The sequence below is a fragment of the Heloderma suspectum genome, chromosome 4, assembly GCF_057233095.1.
Source record: "Heloderma suspectum isolate Gila_16-S chromosome 4, 16-S_ref, whole genome shotgun sequence".
Taxonomy (NCBI): Eukaryota; Metazoa; Chordata; class Lepidosauria; order Squamata; family Helodermatidae; genus Heloderma; species Heloderma suspectum.
Window position 1 is genome coordinate 112857659 of NC_139461.1, and position 15845 is coordinate 112873503.

Genomic DNA, 15845 nt, shown 5'->3' on the forward strand with positions numbered 1-15845 from the left:
ACCCCCCTTCCATGAAGTGAAATAGAGTACACGAAGCAGGACGTTCCCTGCTCTCCCTTCTGCAGCCCCCAGCATTACCTGAAATCTGCTCCTGGGGGTTGGAAGATTGGTGTGGGGGGGCTGCAGATGGAGTAGAGATGGGTCAGAAATTGCCCCCCCATTGCTCCAGCCCTCCCCAACCTGGTGCCCTCTGTATGTGTTGGAATACAACTCCAATCATCCCCAGACAGCATGGCTGAAGATGGTGGGATTGTAGACCAACACATCGGGAGGGCCCCAGGTTGGGGAAGATTGCCTGTCAGGAGCAGAGAAGCAACTTCGGATACAAGCCACCGACACAAGTTTGTGTGTGCACCAACGAGTTCTCAGCTCTAAAGTGAGGAGATGAGAGAAAAGGGGTTGCGGGATACACATGACCTTTTGAATGTCAGCAAGATAAAAAGTTAATGGTCACAGAAGATCCAGACACTTATATTTACTCACGCTATACACTGTCTGGAAAAACAGCGGAAGCTGCCTTTTTAAATAAGCTAGCGCTCTCTTAAAGAACCTTTCTGCAACTGAGGATAAACTTGTCAGCCAAAAAAGGAGTAGGACAAATGCTGAACACGTTTTTCCCACCTGCTCACACATTTGATCACCAGGAGGCAGAGTTAAGGTTAGCGATTACATCAGTAAACCACTTCTCGTGAAATGCGGAATACATATGGGGTGGTGTTCATGTGTTTTTATAAAGGAAGCCAGGATTATTAATTTACTGCAAAGAAATAATACAGAAAACAAAGTAAATTTGTGGAAATTGAGTTTGAGGAAATTGGGGAAGAGCTGACAAATAATACATTAAATAAAGAATACATTTTGCAAACCCTAATCCCCAGCCTGCTCCACCATGTCAATGGAAGTAAGCTCGGTTGAAATTAGGGGTGCACGAAAGTCACTTACCTGGTCTCGCAGCTTTTCGCAGTGGGGGGGAGGCGCTTCACTGCTCCCCCCGCGAAGTTCAGGCCGGGGGGGGAGGCTTCCCGCCTCGCCCGGCCGAAATTCAGGCCGGGGAGGAGGCGCCTTGCCTCTCCTGGCCGTGAAATTAAAAGTTTAAAAAAAAAAAAACGCCCCCGTGATAGGCTACGTGACGATTAACGTAGCCTATCACGGCTAGATCTGCAAAGTCAGCCGTGATAGGCTACGTTAATCGTCACGTAGCCTATCACGGGTGACTTAAAAAAAAAAAAAAAGCACGTACACAAATGGCGGCCCCCATAGGGAGCCGCCATTCGAGTTCCTTATTTGGTCGCTGTAGTCTACGTAAATCTTTACGTAGACTACGGCGAAAATAAGGGCAACGCAAATAGCGTTGCCCTTATTTTCGCCGTAGTCTACGTAATCTTTACGTAGACTACAGCGACCAAATAAGGAACAGGAATGGCGGCTCCCTATGGGGTCCGCCATTATCCGTACGCGCTTTTTTTTTTAAGTCACCCGTGATAGGCTACGTGACGATTTACGTAGCCTATCACGGCTGACTTTGCAGATCTAGCCGTGATAAGCTACGTTAATCGTCACGTAGCCTATCACAGGGGCGTTTTTTTTTTTCTTCTATTGGAATGGCGGTGGCAGCAGCCGGTCAAAAGACCGGCTGCCGCTCCCGCCCCGGACGAAGACCCGACGAACCGCTGGCCGGACCCGCCACCCGGAGGGACATTCGCCAAAGGTAAGTCCCGTCCTGGGGGGGGCGGGGGGCGGGGGGGGCGGAGAATTTCTCCCTGAAACTTGTTCGGGGGGCCGAACACATTGGCGCTCGGCCCCCCAAAGTTTCGGGGAGAAATTCTCCGCCATCCCTAGTTGAAATCCGTGGGGCTTACTTCCAAGCAGAGGTGACCGGCTGACTGGAAAATCCTGGCCTACCAGTGTGCCTTTGAATATCAACTTGCTCTGAAGAAATCAGCAGGTGATTTTTTTTGTAGCATGGAAAGAAGCATCCCCACACCACCTGCTAATAGGGGCAGAACATAGTTTTGTTAAAGGCACAGGATCAATGGCCGGTAAAAGTGTTGGCAATCCTGCTTCCAAGTACGTGTCCTTAAGATGCTTTGCCTTCTGGCCCAGTCCTGTGCATGTTCACTCAAAAGTTAAATCCCACTGATATAAAGGATTTATCCCATTGTAAATGCTTCAGCTTCAACTCACTGGAACTTACGTCCAAATAAACATCCATAAAACTGGGATGTAAAATAAACAAGCATCAATGGCATCTCTTTCCCACGCTCATATTTCCTGTTGCTTGGGAAATTACATAGATACCTTCATATTTGTATATGTATTCCCCTTATCTCACACACACTCACACACACACTGTGATCCTATATATTAACAACCACTGCAAGTAGCCTGACAGATCTCGTTTCGGGCATCCAAAAGCTCCAGCATTCAAAGCTCCCCATAGCAATCTTGTATTCCAGTGGTGCTTGCAAAGTTTGACGTCAGGAATCACATTTGCAAACGTAAGCACGTGCAGGCAGTTCAAAGAGCTGTTAGCAAACGTTATAAACTTAGCTCTTCAAAGTGTTCCGGGAATCCAGTGTATTAAAAACAGAGGCGAGGATGACTAGGGGATGTTTCTGCCAGAGGCTAAGCGACTGAAGGATTTCCCTCTCCCCCAAACATGCAGAAGTCTGAAGATAACGTTAGTCTGTCTGAACCTAATTACTCAATCGTTTGACATCATACAAGTGAGGAAGAGGAGAGTGACGATGACTATTACATTGAATTCTGTTCCTGTTTGCTTACGTTCTCTTTGGGATGTGTTTTTATGTAATCATGTGGAGTTGTAGCTGTCGTTAGTAGTTGCTCTGTATTTCCTGTGGGGAGGACTGCCAGAGTTGTTGCTGTCATAGTGTGCATGTGCTTACTACCATCTGTGCGTGGGCAACAACGCCTCCCAGAGTGGTGATCCCTTCAGCTTGTCCTTTGGAAAGAAATGGACGCCTCCTTGCTGGACCTAATGCTGTGTTTTGATACTGATTCTCACTGCGCACAGACAGATAAAACGTTGATTCTCAGATTTGACCAGGGTGCAAAAATACTTTCAAGCTTTTAGAATGGGGAAAAAGCTGCACAAAAGAATTGAAAGAAGTTTTGGAACAGTAATGCACCAGATAATGCTGGATCAAATTGAGTCCTACTTCCAGGGAAGGCTTTTAGGGAACAGGGAGGAAAGGGGTGCATTAGGGGAGAGGAAAGAAAATGTTTAGTGGAAATTAAGCAAAAAAGACAATTACAGCAGAAAAGAGAATTCGGGTCTAAGAAGGGTATGTACAAGTAAGAAAAAGGAAGCATACAGAGAGAAAATAGTGTAGAAAACGGAGGGTAGAAGAGGTGGTAGTGGCCATGTTGTACATGCAGCAGCTCACAGGGAAGAAACCTGCTTTCTTCAGCAACCCTGGCGCTAATCACCAAGGCCAGTTTTTTAAGTTGCAAGGGTCAACCAGGCTCCTGTCATTTGCCAGGTTTTCATAGGTGGATGTGTTGGGGGTTTTCTGCAGTTCCATTCCTTAAATTCCCAAGTCCATAGGCCAAGGCTGGGGAACCTCTTTCAGCCTGAGGGCTGAATTGAGCTTCAGAGAAGTGGGGGGGGGGCTGTATTCCAGTAGTAGGTGGGGCCAAAGGCAAGGGGGTGGAGCCAGCATCTTTTAGCTTCAAGCTCTTACTGGCAGTAACAAAACCTTAGGAGAGGCATTTCAACCTTTTATAGTGGGTAGAAAAATATGCAAAAGCTGGAAAACCACCCTGATTAGCGGCTAGGGAAAAGGTGTGTGGTCAGGAAAAGGGGGCATTGCCATCTGGGGTTAGATTAGGATTCCAGGAGGGCTAGATTTGGCCTGTGGGGCTGAAATTCCCCACCCCTGCCATAGGCAGACAAGTCTGAAAGGAGCCTTGCACCATGAGAGTTCACAAGCAACCAGTTCAGAGCTGGCTCCTGATTGGACCTCTTCTTTCTGAGCCTTTAGCACGTGTTTTTAACTTAGCTCTGTCAACCTCTAAGGACAGAGAACTTTGTAGAACTGTTGTCTTTTTTGTGCCATGAAGGTACAGCTTCTATGTGCCTTTTACTTCACTGCCTGATTTTGTGCAACGTACCGGACAGTCTCCCACCTGTGGCATGGAGTTAGATGCAAAATGTGTGCTGGAGTGAACTGTACTGTCGATTTGGTTTGCTGGGGTCAGTTGAGTTGCCAAGGTCAAGTGGCCAGCCCACTCCAGTGACAGCTCCACCCTGCTCTGTGATTGGCAACCTCAGAGGAGGCCAAAGAGTGCGTGAACAGAAAAGAACCTGATGTTCGTGGGCTCTCTAGGTCAGTGTCCCCAGCCATTGCCTACCCATCAGCAACGGTACTGAGCAAATAGACTCCGAGAGCAATCGCATTCTCTCCCTCCCTCCCTCCTCTCCCTCTCACTTCCTAGAAGAGACATTTTAAAAATCAGACTAGAAGCTAGGAGTTGAATATTTGGGGAAGCCCAGAACTTGCACACATGGGTGTGATCAGGCACACATTCATGTACATATGAGTGGGTGTGCTGGGCAATTTCTTCCTGGGAACCAATTTCTGTTTTGTGTTTGGTCATTGTAGCCATTCCCAGGTGGTTGAGTCCTGTCAATTGGTTGCATGTGGCTTATTACACTGCCAGCAATGAACACAGCAATAAGGGCAGGCTATTAAGCAACTGAAAATACAACTGTGCAGCAAAAAACCTGCAATAAAAACATAGCATTAGCTTATTCAGTATTGGTGTTATAAGCTGAAACTGATTAAAATTGAGATGGGCTCTGGCTTTTGAATGCATTGCATCATTTGTAGGTTAATCAGAAATTCTGTATGTAAAGTGTAACTGTATATATTTCTACAGACAACCATGAAACAATATAGAAATTGATGATGTGTACCCAAATGTTTGAGCCAACTCTGTTGAAAAGTGTTGCATTTGAGTCTATAGTGGGTGGCTGAAAAGTTGTATCTGTACTGTTGTACATTCAGGCATCAAAGGATGTTTTGGGCTCCGCTTCAGGCAGTTGTCTTAAGCTGACATTATAGATGTTATATACATAAAGGGGACACTACAGGAATAAAAGATCTGTATAAATAATTGCAGAGATATATTTCAATTATTAGGCAATTGCAGACTCGTTCCCATACTCCTGAACACTAATCCGATTCAGGTTTTTCAAGCCCTTTGAGCAAGACATCCTCCATGGGCCCCCTCCCTCAGTGAGTCTCCTTTCTCACCGCATTGTCACCAGCTGCTATTGCTCCTCATCCTCGTTCTCATCATTGCTACCACTTGCTTGCTTGACAGGCAGAGAGCCGGTGAGAAAGTAGGCCATGGCATCTACCACTCTTCACCAACACCACTGTTGGCTGGGCCAGAGTGAGAGGCAGGTGAACAAGCAGGTTGCAGTGGTGAAGTATAAAGAACTACAGAGGCTTTTGACAGTGAGCTTCTGCTAGGGTGTAGGCCCTCGGCAGGTGCCCGACTATCCCTACCTTTTGACGCCAGCCCAGCTGAACACATTTATACCCTGAAGACAATTGACCATATTGGTAATTGGGGTTGCCTTGAAACTCCATCCAGAAGTTTGTCAGCCTTATCAGGAACCAGGACTGGTTCCTGAGCCACTGCTTCTAACACCATTTCCCTGTGGTACAGTGGTTATTAAAATTTTAATTGAGAAGCCGAGAGAGAGAGAGAGAGAGAGAGAGAGAGAGAGAGAGAGAAGGCAGATAGAATACACAAAACTGGCCCTAGAGAACCCTTCAGGTTAACTGGCTAGGAAATATGACAGAGGTGGGAAAGAACAATAAAGAGCTTCATACAGACAAAGCAGATATAAGCGACTGATTTTGAATTATTGTCAGAATGAAGTTTCATACTTGTAACACTGGCATCAGTCAGGGACAAGCCTCAGTTCCACCATGCACTGCCTTGATTGTAGTAGGATACATGCAGTGCGATGTCGGACCAAACATTCTCTGTATCTGTCAGTGCCTGTAGGTACTACATACAATCTAGTAGGAAGCTCCTTTCACTAGCATTATCTGGCAGTGATGTTGGCAGTCCTATTATATAACACATGCGTAACTGGATTTTTACAATTTCCCATTCAGTCAGATGATTTCAGAATTATTTTGTACTTCCCATCTTTTGGAATTACATTTGCTGTGCACATTATGCTCACAAATTATGGTCACACTTTCAACAAGCCTGCATAAATGTTTCGATTTATTAGTTGGAAGGGTGAGCCCATTTTGCAAATAACAAAAACATGCATAATTTTGGAGAGGGATCTTGGGAGGATAAAGGCATCAAGTTGGCTCACTTTAATTAGGCCAGAAGAAGCAGTAAACCCGAAATTCAGCAGTTGCTGTGCTTGGATCTACCAAGTCTCAGGGCTTGTGCCAATCTTAAAATGCTGGAGCAACATATCATCTTGTTTTCATTTTGGCCAGCGTGTGTGTGTGTGTGGGGGGGGGGAGTTAACAGAATTGACACTCAAGAAAAATACATAGGAGGAATGAATTTAGGCAACTGAATACATTCAGACCTCAGAGAGGCAACTGTCGCTCTGAAGCAGTTATGATCTTGAAGACCTTTTCCCCATTTTTTATTTTTCCATTTATTTCTATGGAAACACTGAAACGGAAGAGACGTCGTGCCAGGAGAAGTAAAGTTGGAACCCTTGTAAAAATGTTCTTGTTAGGGAAGCAAAAATTAGCATTTGCTATTTTCCTTGCCAACCATGCCTACAGGCATTGGGGTCCAAAGGGCCTAGAAAGAGTATTTCCCATTAGTAAAGTTATGTGGACACAGCGCCCAGACCAGCTAAAACAGGACTGCAATCCATTTCTCTTAACAAGGACACAGACCACTTAGGGCCAATTTATACTATCAGCAGAATAAAGTGGAAGGCTGCAAGAGAAATTGCATGTTTGTATGTTTCCCCATGTTTGTTTGTTTTATGATTTAAATTTATATCCCACCTTTCCACACATTGGTGCTCAAGGCAGTTAACAGCAAACAACGTAAAATATATAAAATATGAAACAGTATAGAGAAAACAAGCAGATAAAAAGATCAATGAATCTGCCAGCTAAAAACAGCAGCAGCAAATAAAGATCAGCAAAACAGGCTAATAAAAAGATAATAATGGAGTTCCAGAGCCTGGGTGCAGCCACCACAAAGTCCCTCTCTCGAGTCCCTCTCTCAAGTCCCTGGCAAACACACTTTAGACAGAGGCGGGACAGACAGAAAGGCATCTCCTGAAGATCTTAAAACATGGGCAGGTTTGTATGGAGAAGGCAAACACCAGCATGCCAGGGAGAAAGCTAGTCTGAACACTTCTCCGTGACATGCCAGATTTCTATTTGTGGTGTGGGAGGAGGGTTCATCTCCTTCCATTGTGGAGCATTCAAACATGAAACCCCACACCTGCAGCTTGAGATGGTACAGTCCAGGGAAATCTTCACCATTTAGTTCTGTTGACTGTATAAACTCACCTTTTACTGCAGACTTGCTGTATTGGTATTATTCACAGTTATGTATTGATTTATTATCAGAATTGAACAGGAATGTGCAGTTCTGCACCATTCATCATCTAGTTCAGCGTTCCACAACACTGGTGCCCTCCAGATTTCTTGGACTACAGTTCCCAGCATCTTCTGGACAGCATAGTCCATGGGTAGGGAATCTGGGACCCAGGGGCTAAACCTGACCGTCTTGGAGTCCCCATCTGGCCTTTCAGGGTTCCCCAGATGATCCCACCCCCTTTCCCCTAACCACCAGTTGGTGATTTTCTAGCTTTTGTGTGATTCTCTCTCATTCTAAAAGGTTGAAATGCCCCTGCTCAGGCTTAGTTACTGGCAGTAACAGCTTTAAGCTGAAATGCACTGGTACATTTTGTATGTTTGGCCCTGCCACCTTTTGTCTTTGGCCTCGCCCACTACTGGAATATGGCCCCTGAGAGCTTCTCTGAAATTGAATTTGGCCCTCGGGTTGAAAGAGGTTACCCTCCGACACATCTGGAGGGGAATCAGGTTGGGGAAGGCTGATCTAGTTGGAAAATCCCTTTGCACTTCTGTGCAAGTTGCATCCATCTTACGTGAGGTCAATTGGCAAGCTCTATTCAAAACAGGCGTCTCAATTCTTTGGGCAAAAGCTATGAGCTTCATGAGAACAGGTTTTGCATTATGCTATTGGGTAGCATAAATACTCTTATTTAGTTGGAAATAGACATGTTTTAATGGTTATAGCAATCAATGATTGCATTTGCTTGTTCAGGCCTTGTTTCTTGGCGATTGAAATCAATCCAGGTCAGTACCTCACATATTCAGCTGCAAGGTATCCACTGCTGGGTTAGTGAAGTGATGAGAAATACTGTGTGCGTGGCTCAGAGGTCTTTTTGGGAGTAAACATAATATGTGAGCACGGAATGCCAGTGAGAGTATTGAGGGAGCTTATGAATATGTTTAAATTGAAAAAGTATATTTATCTTAGTCATAAAATAAATGATAAGAAACCATCCCCAAGGTGCTGTTCTGACAACGGATGAAAGGCCTCTCTCCAGTTGGCAGCAGGATGATTATGTGTTGTGATATTCTTCCTTGCCTGAATACACAGTTGATCAGCTGGAGCTGAGCTCTTTTTTTGGTATAAAGAAGTTCAACAGCTTCTTGAATGTTTGATCTATTGGCTCCCGCTTCAGCCAAAACACCGGGGAGGGAATGTTTTGTTCTAAGTCATGCGTTCGTTGGTCAGGCCAGCATTCTTGTTTTTGGCCAGCAGTGCAAAACCCCGAAGTGTAAACAAAGGACACCATTATCTGGCACAAGCAACAGCTCCCTGAAATGCCACCACTTCCCTTGTGTGTTCTTAGAGGCTTACCAGTGCAGATGTATATGCAGCTAGCCTTAATTGGTATATTCAAAAGATTGTGCTCTATAAATATTATACAAGAAGTAGAGTTGGGTGTTCTCCCAGGTTTTCATGAGCAGTCAGTTCTTTTTATGCAACTATTAATTTGAACTCCTTTTCTATGTCTGAGGCCTGACATAACGGACTGTACTATGGACTGCAGGTACATAGGAACATAGGAAGCTGCCTTATACTGAACCAGACCATTGGTCCATCTGAACCCCTGCCAAAGGAAGTGAGGCGGGTGGCTACTAGGAAGAGGGCCTTTTCTGCTGTGGCGCCCTGGCTGTGGAATGAGCTCCCTAGTGAGGTTCACCTGGCGCCTACATTGTATTCCTTCCAGTGCCAGGTGAAGACTTTTTTATTCTCCCAGGCATTTTAGTTTTTTAGCTTTCTAGTCTTTTAGCTTTGGTGTTTTAAATCTGTACTTTAAATATCTGCATTGCTGCTAGGTTTTATTCTGGTTGTATTGTTATATTGTGGTTTTAATGCTTTTATATTTTATATTGTTTTACTCTGTGCTTTTTGGTTTTAATTTTTGTGAACCGCTCAGAGAGCTTCGGCTATTGGGTGGATTAGAAATGAAATGAAATGGAATGAATAAACAGCCCAATATTGTCAACACTGACTGGCAGCGACTCTCCCGGGTTTCAGGCGGTTTTCCCAGCCCTTGGAGATGCTAGGGATCGAACCTGGAACCTCTGCATGCAAAGCAGGTGCGCTGCCCCTGAGCTGCAGCCCCTTCCATTTTCTAAACAAATACCCCCCTGCAAGGTTTATTTGTTTGATTGATTGACTGATTGATTGTTTTGTCTTGGAAGCCTGTCACAACAAGGTATTGGCAACTTTTTCATGCTTCCCATCTGTAGGCTAAAGTGGTGCAGTCTGTTCACTTTTCACTGCACATGTAGACCAGGTGGAGGGAGGAATTGCAATGAGAGTATGTGCCCCTGCTCGGGAACAATATTTGTTCAAGTGACCCCCTCACCCATCTCCAGCGTGCCTCTAATCACCACAGAAGAACTACTCTCAGGCACTATAGCAGCAGTTGTTTCAAATATATCACTGGACTGCGGGCAGAGGGGGTTGTAAGGAACTGTGGGGAAATGCAGCACAAGACAATTCTGCGATACTACTGCATGCCTCAGCTGGATTCGAGGGGAACAGATACGTAATGCACCGAAAGAACAAGTGAAAGAACTGAAGGCACTTGTTGCTCTAATTTATATGAATACAATGGATAGGAATACAGAGCATCCAACCAAAAAAGACTTCTATAAGGATACGGGAGAAGCATGAAACAGATGGTGAGGAAGCCACAATATAATTCAAATGGAGAGACTTTCTCTTTAATAAGCTGCATTAAGTTCCAGGAGTTGATCTCTCAGTCCAAATAATTACTGTATGATATATAGGACCTAAGAGCCAGATAGATGTTGCATTAGTGGAGTATAGTAATAGTTTCACTGCAGAAATAATTACTAGCTATAATGGTCCTGTCTGACAGAAGCTGCATTCAATTTAAATGCAAGTAACTAAGATTGACAATAAATTTCTTCTTAATAAAGCTCAATTATTTTGATGCAGGCATGTTATGTATGAACATTATTTTTCTGCCTATTAGTGTTATTCATAGGCTGTTGACCTTCCTGGGTAGCAAGAGAATGGAATGTTTGCTTGCAGAGAAAATAAGGGTTGCCTTAAGAGCAGGAGATAAATCTTCCTTGCCAGTGACTAGCCAGTCCAAAACCCAATGCTTTTACAGTGCATTTTGGGCCAGATCAGTCACTCGGCTGAAATAGATTTCCCACACAGGAAGAGAGCCCTATTAAAAAGCATTTAAAAAGCCATGTCTTGAGTATTCATGAATGTAATTATTGGTTACTATGCTGTGGAGTTTGTATGGTGTAGTGACTACAGCAGCCTTCCCCAACCTGGTGCCCTCCAGATGGCTTGGACTTCAACTCCCACCAGTCTCAACCCATATAGGCAATGGTCAGGAATGCTGGGAGTTGTAGTCGAAAACAGCTGGAGGGCACCAAGTTGGGGAAGGCTGGACTAGAGTGTTAGTTTTAGATTTAGGAAGCCCAAAGTGAAATCCCCACTCAACTATGAATCTTACAAGGAAATCTCGATCTCTCTGCCTAGCAGCCTATTTCACAGAATTGTGAAGCTAAAGAACAGGGAAGCAGCTTCCCCAACACTAGAAATTGGACTTTTGCTCTGGACCATTCCAAGCTAAGCATACCTCAAATGATCATCTTGTGCTTTCATCATGATCTCTTGTAGGCATATATACTCCAAATGATCCATTGTAGGAAAAACTGCACATGAAAAGCTAGTACAGCTATTTTTCTTTTATTTCAGGTCACCATAGGTCAACTATATTCAACAGAGAAGCTTGTTATTGAGTGCCCACAAAATGTCTGATACTGAATGAAGACTTCTCCTCCTGTAGCAGTGGTGAACCAGCCTCAGTATTCCACAACGCACACAGATTTTTACTTGAACGAACTACATTCTCTACCTAGGTTTGAGCTGTCATATTTCTCTTACAGAATGTCATTAAAACCCCACACTCTACGCTCAGACTTAACCTAAGCTGCCTAAAATGTCACAGTACATGTGCTTTCCATGTGCCGCTAAGGTGATGAACGTGTTTTGTTGTGTCTTATGTGTCACTGTTTGCTAGTATTACCACATGATCAGTTTCCTTGACAATAAAATTCCATAAACCAAAGGAGGTTTGCTGGCTTGCTTCTAAGTACTGACATTGATACTCTTTTTACCTAGCTCAGGAACACTGGTGTGAATATTTGTCACAATTTGGAAAATTGGGTATAGGGGATTATGGCAGTCTCCAAAACATGTCAAGATCATTTCAGATAACAAAGTTACGGTTGCAGTCTTAGAGCAGTTTTAATCAGTCTAGGCACTGCTTCCCATTTGAACTTTAATTCCACTCCAATGCAGTTTTATAAAAAAGAAAATTAATAACACTGAGAATATCGTTTTGGTGAACATCAGTCAGCATAACATTTCATAGGCATTAAAATGAATTAAACATATATTACTTCTAGAACTGTGATCTCTATAATGAAAGGATTGTTTTTCTTCCAAAAGCATCTGTTTTCATAGAACTGAAACCTCAGTTGTGCTTTCCAGAGCCTGCAAACACCCGTGTCTTCATTTGCTGTATCAGAATGGTGGCCTCAAGATATCTTTACTATTCAACCTTCTCAGCTCTCTTTCAGTCTTATGTGAACCTACAGTTCTTCAGAGCAACAAATCACTAAAGCAGTTGATTTATTTAGTGTAAGAACTTAAAGTGACAAGTGTGAGAAGATGCATAATTAAGGACATCATTGTTCCCACACAGGTATATCTTTACTCTGTTCTTAAAGAGGAATTTTAACTCATTTTGTTAACATTTCAAAACTTGCTCACTGTAGACACAGAGCTGGTCCAGAAAGTAGCCTCTTAATGAGGCACCACCTGATCCGACACCCCCATGTGTCTGTAGAGCAGCACTGGGCAACTTGTGGCCCTCCAGATGTTTTGGCCTACAACTCCCATTATCCCTCACCATTGTGATAACCACACTTACAATTTCACTGAGTAACCCTCAGTGTTATAAGAGAACAGAAGGGGATTCCAAATCCAGAAATGGATTTTCCACGCTTTAGTGATATTAAATCACTTCTGTACCAAAATATATTCCACTTTCCCCCATACAAATATTGCAGTGTGTCTACAATGCATGCATAGAGACTTGGAATGAATGAAGTCTATTATGCTTAAGCATTGGTGTGGCATGCAAAGAATCATTGCACATATACTATGTGAAGACAAAACCTTTGTGGGAAAATTCTGTAAGTCCAAGTGGACGTTTATTCAGTATTATGGAAAACACTGGAAGATGAACTAGAGACCTATGATAGTCAAACAGCTAAGTATGTGCAGCTAGTTAAGTAAAATTTTATGAATCTAAGAGGTGCAAAGCCAATAGACATGTAAAATATTGTATTATATTCCTGTTCAGAAATTTTTAGCCCTGACTTTAGCCAGGTGGATTAAGGACGAAGTCACAGGAGTGAAAAGAGCAACCATACAGCCACTAATGCAGCATATACATTTAAGAACAAATATTAACTAAGCTGTCGCTTTTTTGTTTCACATCTTTTCACATTTAGGAGAGCATATTTTCAAACACCTGCAACACGAAGGGTGGAAATCAGTGTTTGTGAGAGTAGGGAGCTAATCTCCTAGAAGGAGCTAGAGCATTGTCATTTAAACTGCTGGGTGGGTGCGTTCTATCCCTTGACTTGTTGCATCACCTCTCCTATATACTCGGTCACAGCAGCGATGTTCCCCTACAACTTGTCCTCAATCACAGCAGCTGTACTCCCCGACAAGCCTTCCCCAACCTGGTGCCCTTCAGCTATGCTGGCTAGAGGTAATGGAGTTGTAGTCTAACAAGAGAGAAGCTTCCCTACAATACTGAACATAGGACGAAACCTAGCAGCATCCCCAATAGCCACTAGCACACAAAAAAGGTGAAGGCAAAGCCCACAGATCACCTCCACAGAAACATCAGTAGCCTTTATTGATCAGACCCAAGATCCATCTAGTCCAACATTATGTCTCTAATTTGTTGTTCAGTCGTTCAGTCATGTCCGACTCTTCGTGACCCCATGGACCATAGCACGCCAGGCCTTTCTGTCCTGCGCTCTCTCCCGGAGTGTGCTCAAGTCCATATTCATTGCATCGGTGATGCTATCTAGCCACCTCATCCTCTGCCGTCCCCTTCTCCTTTTGCCTTCAATCTTTCCCAGCATCAGGGTCTTTTCCAGTGAGATCATTCTATCGTTTTGAGATTGCACCCCAGTACTGCTTTTCCCACCCTTTTGTTGACTATGAGTGCTACTCCATTTCTTCTAAGGGATTCTTGCCCACAGTAATAGATATAATGGTCACCTGAATTAAATTCGCCCATGCTTGTCCATTTTAATTCCCTGAATCCCAAGATGTCGATGTTCAACCTTGCCATCTCATGTTTGATCACCTCCAGCTTACCATGATTCATTGATCTTACATTCCAGGTTCCTAAACAATATTGTTCTTTACAGCATCGGATTTTCTTTTCACCACCAGGCACATCCACAGCTGACTGTCCTTTCGGCTTTGGCCCAGCCACTTCACTCTTTCTGGCGCTACTTGGAAATTCCCTCTGCTCTTCCCCAGTAGTATATTGGACACCTTCCGACCTGAGGGTCTCATCTTCTGGCGCCATATCTTTTAGCCTTGTGATACATTCCATGGGGCTTTCTTGGCAAGAATACTGGAATGGGTTGCCATTTCCTTCTCCAGTGGACCACATTTTGTCAGAACTCTCTGCCATGACCTGTCCGTCTTGGGTGGCCCTGCACGGCATAGCTTATGGCTTCACTGAGTTACGCAAGCCCCTTCGCCACAACAAGGCAGTGATCCATGAAGGGATCCAATAGCTAACCAATAATTCTGAGATGCTCACAGTCAATTGTAGCCCACCTCCTCTTTGTCCCAGGATATTCTGCCCTTGAACATGGAACTTCCATTGTAGTTGCCATATCCTATGGCATATCCTATTCCCATGAATACTGTTTTTTTCTTTTTTGAGGCCATCACTGCACCTTCTGGTGATGGAACCTGTATGTAACTTATGCGTTGTAAAAAGTAGCACTTTATCTTGGACTACAGCTCTAGAAGTTGCACAGGAGTGCTTATGTCCTTTCACTGGAAGTACAGTATGATCAAGGAAGTTCAATGAACCCTTACTCTTCAGTCTAGTATTGAAGTGTATTATATTTTTATTTAGTATGTGTTTTGTTCTCAGCAGCCACAGCTTTTTCCCATCATTTCAGTTCATTTTTAAATAGCTAAAATTTTGTTTTCTTATGGAAAAATAAAGAATGGTGTGTATCTTTTTCTTTCTTTACACCAACAAGGAATATCCCAGTTAGCATTTCATGGTTAGTTCACAAATTGCTTAGTATCTTAGGAAGACAGTAGAAGTCCATTACTTGGAGAGAGAAAGGGGGCAGGGGAGGGAATGAATTGCTTCAAAAATATTGCTCCTTCCATAACCTCCTTATCAAGCTCAAAAATCTGCTCAAGTACCATGCACCAACATTAAGTTGTTTGCAATTTCAAAGTTCAAATGAGCTCTGCAATATAAAATCCAAACAATATCCTGGAACTTAGTAACTAGGATGGCCATGTGTCCTACTTTACAGAGGACAGTGCTTCTATTAGAAAGGATGTCAGAGAACAGTCCTATACTTGAAGGGCTGTCAGTCCAAGTCTGGTTGATTACATGAGACTGCAGAGACAGGGGGATTGTTGTGCAGGCATACATGGATCAAAAACATGTCTGAACGTAGCCTGGTCATCAGGCTGCGTTCAGCTTGGGCAGTCACCAACTTCTACAGGCTCGTACTATTTACAGCAGTCTTAGAATCCTACACGTGGCTTCAAGAATTCAAGCAGACATTTAACATTACATGCAATTAGTCATGTGTCTAAATCTACTTTCCCCAAGTTGGTAACCTCCAGATGTGTTGGACTACAACTCCCATAAATCTCAGCCAGCACAAGATTTGGGAAGGCAGTTCTAAATGAAGGATCAGTAGTTAACCTTTCTTAACTGTTGCACATCTAAAGAGCTGCATCATACAACTTATATGCATCCACTTCAGAACAGGGTCATAGAAGCTCCTCCAGTCAGCCACAAGTTGCAGTTTGCCCATAGGCAGGTGGAAGCTTAGGGAGGAATGACAAAGCCACCTAGGATAGGAACTGTGTACGATAGCGAGGGTCTGCCATTCATCAGAGTGATGAGTTTT

General features: G+C 43.7%; 1 protein-coding gene across 4 annotated transcripts in view; it reads left to right on the top strand.

Annotated features, from left to right (window-relative positions):
• The window catches only part of LYRM4 (LYR motif containing 4), a 119243-nt gene that overhangs the window by 80942 nt on the left and 22456 nt on the right, over positions 1–15845 (top strand). For 2 of the 4 annotated variants that reach the window (XM_084850421.1, XM_084850420.1), the window contains 2 exons: positions 9125–9310; positions 11329–11701. The exons of 1 other annotated variant lie outside the window; for it this stretch is intronic. In XM_084850421.1, the coding sequence (XP_084706547.1) occupies positions 9125–9310; positions 11329–11391 (249 nt within the window). In that variant the 3' untranslated portion in view covers positions 11392–11701. Of the gene's footprint in view, positions 1–9124; positions 9311–11328; positions 11702–15845 lie in introns of those variants that run through there. One more of the 4 variants, XM_084850423.1, reaches the window with a different exon arrangement.